This window comes from Oryctolagus cuniculus, chromosome 19 (assembly GCF_051225735.1).
Source record: "Oryctolagus cuniculus isolate XC-2025 breed Fujian yellow rabbit chromosome 19, ASM5122573v1, whole genome shotgun sequence".
NCBI classification, from domain to species: domain Eukaryota; kingdom Metazoa; phylum Chordata; class Mammalia; order Lagomorpha; family Leporidae; genus Oryctolagus; species Oryctolagus cuniculus.
In genome coordinates this window covers 71,280,660-71,288,632 of record NC_142885.1, presented here as the reverse complement: position 1 = coordinate 71,288,632, position 7,973 = coordinate 71,280,660, and the positions used below count along the sequence as shown (strand labels likewise).

Genomic DNA, 7,973 nt, shown 5'->3' with positions numbered 1-7,973 from the left:
CAGCAGCAGATGGCCAAGTGCTTGGGCCCCTGCACCACGTGGAGAGCCACACGGAGCTCCTGCCCCTGGCTTTGGCCTGAGCCAGCCCTGGCTGTAACGGCCATTTGGGGCGGGAACCAGCGGATGGAGCATCTCTGTCTCTGTAACTCTTTCAAATAAATAAATATTAAAAGGAAAAACCTCTACAAACCCAGATGGAGCCACGGAAGCGGGGAGACCCAGGCCCAGCCGTGGCCAAGGAACGCTGGGGGGCAACACCCCGGCCTGAGAAACGCAACCGTGGTGCCAGCCAGGCGAGGCGCCTGGCCGCCCGTCTTCAGGAGCGAGTTCGGTGGAGACGCCTGGGCCTTGCCCTACGCCGCGGAGGAACCCTGCTCCCCTCTGCTTGGCCCACGTCCACGCCGCCACGCTTAGAGAGCGGACACGCGACACGGCAGGCCCCTCCTGCAGGCCGTCTTCTCCCCGGCCTTTGGCACTAACGGGTCCCTGGGACCTTCCGTGGGGACCCAGGCAGCTGGGCCGAGCCAGCCCCCTCCCCGCCATTCGCCCTCCCCAGCGGGACCTGCAGCAGGAGTCAGTTGGGGGCACCACTTTGTTTTGTTTTTTAAGATTTATTCATTTATTTAAAAGGCAGAGTTACAGACAGAGAGAGGGAGAGACAGAGAGAAAGAGAGAGAGGGAGGGAGAGAGAGAGAGAGAGAGGTCTCCCTTCCACAGCAGTCAGAGCTGAATTTGTCCAAAGCCAGGAGCCAGGAGCTTCCTCCGGGTCTCCCACGCGGGTGCAGGGGCCCAGGGACCTGGGCCATCTTCCACTGCTTTCCCAGGCCACAGCAGAGAGCTGGATGGGAAGTGGAGCAGCCGGGTCTCGAACCGGCGCCCACACGAGATGCCAGCACTGCAGGCAGCGGCTTTACCTGCAGGTTAGCAGCACCGGCCCCTCCACTTCGGGTTTTAAGCTTGGGCGTCTGGGGCAAGAGGCCCCCGGAACCTGAGGGTCTTCGGGTTTTAAGCTTGGGCGTCTGGGGCAAGAGGCCTCCGGAACCTGAGGGTGAAGCCTGGAAGGCGGCACACAGGCCTGGGCGGCCCACAGGGGCTCAGCTGGGCTGCAGCGATGGCCAGCTCCCCGTCGGGCTTCACACCACTTCTGGGGGTGCCGCGAGCACTCGGGAGGTGGACGGCACAGCTGTGGACTGACAGGTCTGTGGGCACGCGGGCCTGAAACTGGGCTGGAGCCCTGGGACTGAGAGCTCAGGCTGGGCTGGGCTGGCGTCCGGGTCTGTGGCGTGGGAGCAAGGCAAAGGGATCGCACCGCGTCCTGCAGGGGTGGGGCTGACTGCTTTACGGGACGGGGAAGTCCAGAGGAAGCACCGCTTGACCCTGAGTCCCAACCACCGCGGCCAGGCGCGGCTTCCCCCTGGGAAGTCGGTGCTGGGCCGGGCGGGGCCGGCCGTGGTCCTCACCCCCGCCAGGGGAGGCCGCCTGTGGGACCCCGGGGCTACTCCAGCCCTGAAGGAGAGCAGACAATACGGGGGTCCAGCCGGAGGCCCGGGACCCGAGCCCGCGGTGGCAGGCGGGCCGTCCTCTCCGGCGGCTTGGGCAGCGCCTGCTAACACCCCGCTTCCTGGCAGCCACCATCGGGGTCCTGGGAACCAGAACTGTGTGCACTGCGGCGAGAGCCCCTCCCCAGGCCCGCACACTGGGACGCACCCACAGACGTCTAGGGCCGCACAGGGGAACCCACGTCAGCGCAGGCGCCAAGCCGGGCTCCGGCCGCGGGGGACTCGGCTCCCGCCGGGCTGGCTGCCCACACCACTGTGTGCGTGAGAGCAAAGCGCAACCCGGCGGGCCTGAGCCCGAGCAAGGGACCGGCTCGCACCCAGACGGCCCGGTCAGCGTCTCCCAGACTGCGCTCAGCCCAGAGCCCTGAGGGTCTGCCGCCAGGAGGCTGGCCCCCTGAGGGGCACCGAGAGCCCTGTCTGTCTTCACGGAGCCGCTGTCAGAGCAGCCCACCCCTCTCTGCCCCCAGCCTGCTCTCGCCAGAGCAGCTGGTAATTAAAAGCACCAATTAATCTCCAAGGCTGTGCTGGACAGGGTGCCAACTGCCTCGCCGGGCTGCCCTGACCCGGGGGCTGAGGGAGGCCCAGGCCAGGGCTGTGGACACCCAGCACACGCCAGCCCTGGGTCCACGGGCCCGGGCCGACTGACCGCCAGGAAGAAGGGCAGGACATGGCGCCCGCGTCCGCGTCTGCGGTGGCACGTGGCAGCCCCTCCCACGCACACACACACAGGGCTTCCTCAGTCCTGCCCGGGCCTGGACTGGCTGCACCTGAGGCACCGGGGAGCCTGCAGCCCACACCCGCTCCTCTGCAGGTGCACATGGAGCCTCACCAGGGGCCGGGGCCGGAAGCTGCGGCTGTCACCTCTGCCCCCGGCACACGGTCGGCCTGTCGGACGTCTCCCCACGCGGCAAATCCCGTTAGAAGGCAGGAGCAGCTCCCACGGGACGAGGCTGCCCGAGCTGCAGGCCCCAGGGCGTCTCCAGGGCCTGTACGCAGGACACGTCCCCAGAGGAGTGCGCCTGCCCCGCTCTCTGTGCACAAGGCTGGACGCTTCCGGTCTCGGCTTCACAGGAGCCCCTGGCCCACCCGTCCCTAAGACCCTTCCCGCGGGGCAGGCGGTCTGTCAGGACTCGCAACGCCAACCCATCCCGGAACCTGCCTCACGAAAGCCACTCCTGGTGTCCACCCAGGGAGGGCCGGGCACAGGCGCGTCCCTGGGCCCTCCGGATGGGGCAGGGAGGGGCACCACCCACACGCAGGAGCCCTGGGGAAGGGGTGCGCCCCTCCCCGCCCGCCCTGAGTGGCCAGCACACGGGTGGCCGCGCAGCCCGGGGAGGACCTCCCACCCACCCTGACAGACGCTTGTCTGGGACTGACCTCTCTCAGTCTCCTTCCCTCAGGGGTCCCAGCGGTCACTTCCTGTGTTAAGGGACACAGAGTGGACACGTGCCCCTGCAGTGGGTAGGGGCAGGAGGAGAGGCGCCCTCAGCAGAGGCCGTGGCTGTGGCCAGGGTCTTGGTGGCACCAGTGAGACGTTGTGTGAGGCCAGTACCCCACACTGGAGTGCCGGTTTGAGTCCCGGCTGCTCGGCTTCCAGTCCAGCTCTCCGTTCGCGCGCCCGGGAAGGCAGGGGGTGACGGCCCAGTGCTCGGGCCCCTGCCGTCCACTTGGGAGACCCCGATGGAGTTTCTGGCTTTCAGCCTCAGCGTGGCCCAGCCCTGGCTGCTGCCGTCACCTGGGAGTGACACGCAGAGAAAGGATCGCTCCCCCCCCCCCCGTTTCTCTGCCTTTCAAATACGTACACAAGTTTGGGGGGGGAGAGAGAGAGTTCTGTGGCGTGAGACCAGGATGCGGCCAGGCCCCGGGGTGTGGAGTGACAGGCAGCCTAATTTGGGTCAGGTTCCGACTCACTCCTCCCAACCCCTCCACCATCGTCGGGCCCTGCAGCTCTGACCCATGGACCTCCCCCAAGTCCTCCGGGGCCGCCAAGGCTTGGTCTGCAGCAGCAGGTGTGGAGGGAGGGCAGCCTCTCCCCCACCCCCACCCCCAGTTCATCTGAGAGGGCACCAGGGGACCAGCCCGGTGGGCACGGAACAGGGGCCTCCCCTTCCCGGCAGCCCAGGGGCCAGGGCCCTCCGCCTTCAGGCCGGGGCTCAGAGCACCCCAAGAAGGCTGGAGGAGCCCCTTGACCTGGCGCAGACCCTGCTCCCACGCAAGGCTGCGGGGCTCACCGCGTCGCCCCGGGAGCCTGCAGGGTGATGTCGCCTGCCCAGAGCGGACAACCCGAACCGCCTGCACCAAGGCCTGGGCGCTAGGGACGCTGTCTGCCCACCTGTCCGAGCGCGTGCAGGAGGCGGCGGGCTGGAAACCTGAGGCCGGCGCCAGCTCCAAGCTGGAGAGAGGGTCAGCTGGGGCGGCGGGGGCCGCACCTGATTTGTGGGGACTGCGCGGCGAGCGCCCTGGCCTAGGGTCCAGTGGGTCACGGCCGCCGAGGCAGGGATGGCGCAGCTCCGGGCTGGCGCGTCTGTCGCCTACCAACGCGTTCGGCGAAATAATCGGCACTGCCCTTGGGGATGCCGGGCCGGGGGCCAACCAGAGGGGGCGGCCTCGGGCGGGGACGCGGGGACGCTGCCGCCACCAGGCTGCACATCCCGCCTCTCCCCTTCTCTTCGAGAGCCCAAGGCGCAGAAGCCCGGAGTAGCCTCCGCCTCCGCCGGACCACCCAGGGACGCCCTGCTCCGGGTCCGGGGTGGGGGGAGGCCGCGCCCCCACCCCTGGGTCACGCCTGGAAGGCCCCGGGCCCACGCGTCCGGCCACGCCATCCGCTCGGCGGCCCCAGGGATCTGGCAGCCCCGCCCCGCGCCTCCGCTCCCGCCAGCCCGGTGTCGCGCCCCGCCCGGGTGGGCGGCTGGGGGCAGCCAGCTTGGTGCTGGGCGCACTTTACCTGGACGTGCGCGGCCTTGAGACCTTCCCCTGGCCGGGGTCAGAGTGGAGACTCCGGGTCCCGGGCTGGGTGTCGCGGCTCAGACCCAGGGCACACTTCCCGCGAAGGCACACGCCCAGGGGCGAGCACCGCGGAGGGGCCTGGGTCTGGCCCCGCCGACCCCTGCCCGCCCCTCCATCCCCCACCAGGGGAGCCCGCGGCCAGAGGCACGTCGGGGAGCGCGGGCCGGGGACGGGGCGCGCCGGGCCCACGTGGTGCGGCGCCGGGAGGGGCGCGCGGGGGCGCTGCGGGAGCCGCACCGCGTTCCGGGAGGGCGGAGGGGAGGGGGGGCGACCAGGCCCCGCCCCTGGGGAGGGGGCGCGCGCCGGCCAATGGGCGCTGCCGGGGCGGGGCTCACAACCGCCGCTTAAAGAAACTTGCTGCGGGTCCCGGCCGGTGGCAGCGGCGGCGGGGCGAGGGCTGGGAGGCGCGGGACCCTGCGGCGCGCCCCATGCTGGACATGAGCGAGGCCCGCGCGCAGCCGCCCCGCAGCCCCATGGCGCACGTGGAGGACTCGGACTCGGACGCGCCGCCGTCGCCCGCCGGCTCCGAGGGGCCGGGCCGGGCGGCGGGCGCGGGCGCGGGCGCGGGCGCGGGCGGCGACGCGGCGGACGAGCGCTTCCCGGCCTGCATCCGCGACGCGGTGTCCCAGGTGCTGCGCGGCTACGACTGGAGCCTGGTGCCGCTGCCCGTGCGCGGCGGGGGCGGCGCGCTCAAGGCCAAGCCGCACGTGAAGCGGCCGATGAACGCCTTCATGGTGTGGGCGCAGGCGGCGCGCCGCAAGCTGGCGGACCAGTACCCGCACCTGCACAACGCGGAGCTCAGCAAGACGCTGGGCAAGCTGTGGCGGTGAGCGCGGGGCCCCTCTGCTCACCGCGGCCCCCGGGTGGGCCCGCGGGCGGCCTGGGAGAGAGGCCGGGGCCGCGGGCGGCGCGCGGCGCGCGTTGTCCCCTCCCGCGAGGTCCTGCGCGTCCAGGACCCCGACCCTTTGGCGGTCCTGCGGGGCAGGGGAGGAGGTCCCTCCGGGGAGGGAGCTGGCAAGGCGAGTGGAAGGCGTGCGGGGCGCTTCCCGCAGCTTCGCCCCGCCGCGACTCCCTCTGCCCAGCGGAAGGAAGGGGAGGAGGCGGGTGGCGGCCGAGTGCGGGGTGCACGCCCTGGCGCGCGGGTCCGGCGGCTGCGGCGCGGGAGCTCCTCGCGCGGAAGGGCGCACGCACAGGGCCCGCGCTCGGCCGGGATCGCCCGGCGCGGGCTCGGAGCTCTGGGTCTCGCCGGGCGCCACAAGCCGTCGGGGTGTCTGCCAGGGAGTCTGGCGGCCTGGGGCCGGGGGGCGGCGAGCAGCAGCTGCCTGCCCGGTCCGGCGCCGTTCCCAGGAAGCCCCGCTTTGTCCACAGTGCAGGCTTGGTCTGTCCTGCCCCTCCCCCGCCCGCCTTAGAAAGCCCCACAGGGAGGGAGCAAACTCCAGTCTGGAGAGGGGGGAAGTAGAAGCGGGAAGATGGAGAGGCTGGGGTCAGGTTCCCGGTGACCAGGATCGGCCCTCGGCGCTCGCCCAGCAGAGCCGGCTGTGCTCCGGGAGGGGCCGGCGCGGACACACTGGCCGCCCCCCACCGAGCCCCGTCCCCCGCAGCTTGCTGAGCGAGAGCGAGAAGCGCCCGTTCGTGGAGGAGGCCGAGCGGCTGCGCCTGCAGCACAAGAAAGACCACCCGGACTACAAGTACCAGCCGCGGCGCAGGAAGAGCCAGAAGGCCGGCCAGGGCGACGCCGACGCCAGCGCAGGGTACAAGGCGGACGCGGGCCTCGGCGACCACACAGGTGGGCTCCCGGGACCCCCAGCGTGGGAGGGCCCTGTGGACGGGCGGCCGCTCAGCCCAGCAGCTTGGCCCCGGTGGACCCAGGAGGACCCGGGCCCATGCGCAGGGGTGGGGGCGGCCTGCTTGGCCCTGGCGCCCGTCAGAGCCTCAGTCAGGCCGAGGGGCTGGGGTCCCGGGGTCCCGGCTGGCTGAGTGGCGCCTGCTGGGCTGCGGTGTCCGGGGCTCTCCTTGTGGCCGCCGGCCCAGGGCACCACATTACGGGAGTGCTGGCTGTGCCCGGGCTGGCCCGCCAGCCTCCCCCCCCCACCCCAGCCGTGTCTGCAGGGAGGGGCCCAGGTCTTCCCACTGGGCCGCGCCTAGCGGAATTCTCCGGGCCAGGCAGTGAGGTCTGGGCCTGACTTTGCTGGAATTTCTGGGAAACGTAAAGAAACAAAAAGCCGTTGATTCCTACCTGCGGCCGCCAGCCCCGCCCCGCCCCCCACAGAAGGGCATTCATGCCTCGTGTGCTCGCTCCTCAGGGCAGACCCACGGGCCACCCACCCCGCCCACCACCCCCAAGGCCGACCTGCCGCTGGCGGGCGGAGGGGGCCGGCAGGAGCTGAAGCTGGAAGGGCGCCGCCTGGTGGACAGCGGGCGGCAGAACATCGACTTCAGCAACGTGGACATCTCGGAGCTGAGCAGCGAGGTCATCGGCAACATGGACACTTTCGACGTCCACGAGTTTGACCAGTACCTGCCCCTCAACGGCCACTCGGCTGTGCCCGCGGAGCCTGGCCAGGCCAGCGCCTACGGGGGCGCCTCCTACGCGCACTCGGGGGCGGCCAGCGTGGGCGCATCCCCTGTGTGGGCCCCCAAGGGAGCCCCGTCCGCCTCCGCCTCGCCCACCGAGGCCGGCCCGCCTCGGCCGCACATCAAGACGGAGCAGCTGAGCCCCAGCCACTACAGCGACCAGCCGCACGGCTCGCCCGGCCGCGCCGACTACGGCTCCTACAGCACGCAGGCCAGCGGCCCCGCGGCTTCGCCCGTGGCCGCCGCCGGCTCCTTTGCCAGCGCGCAGTGTGACTACACCGACCTGCAGGCCTCCGGCTACTACAGCACGTACCCCGGCTACCCGTCCAGCCTCTACCAGTACCCCTACTTCCACTCGTCCCGGCGGTCCTATGCCTCCCCCCTGCTCAACGGGCTGTCCGTGCCGCCGGCGCACAGCCCCGCCAGTAACTGGGAGCAGCCCGTGTACACCACCCTGACCAGGCCCTGAGCCCAGCAAGTGCCTGCCAGAGCGTGCCGGGAGCGGGGCCCTGCCGCCGGACGCCCCGCGGCCTCCCGATTTCCAGACAGAGCCAGTGGCCAGAGCGCCCCCCGGGGGTGGTTCCCGAACAGAGGAGGGCCGCTCGGGCCCTGCCTGCGGGACCCTTGGCCCCAGCGCCTGGGTTTGCCCCTCACCCGACGGGAACCGTGGCCACAGTACCAGGGACAGGACGGCCCGAGGTCTCCGGGCCAGGGCAGCCGGGGCCCACACGCCAGTCAGAGCTCCTCCAAGCGAGGTTTGGCCGTGATCGGCGCGTCTCTGTTGCTTTTGTTCTCCGGTCATTTTTTAAAGCTCAAACGTGTTTGTTTGCCAGC

General features: G+C 71.4%; 1 protein-coding gene across 1 annotated transcript; it reads left to right on the top strand.

Moving 5' to 3' along the window:
* Window positions 1-4,928: 4,928 nt before the first annotated feature.
* Window positions 4,929-7,742, top strand: SOX8 (SRY-box transcription factor 8). Its single transcript, XM_070064775.2, has 3 exons — window positions 4,929-5,391; window positions 6,167-6,351; window positions 6,869-7,742. Exons 1-3 carry the CDS (start codon window positions 4,994-4,996, stop codon window positions 7,606-7,608), a joined length of 1,323 nt encoding a protein of 440 aa, XP_069920876.2. The 5' UTR covers window positions 4,929-4,993; the 3' UTR covers window positions 7,609-7,742.
* Window positions 7,743-7,973: the final 231 nt, after the last annotated feature.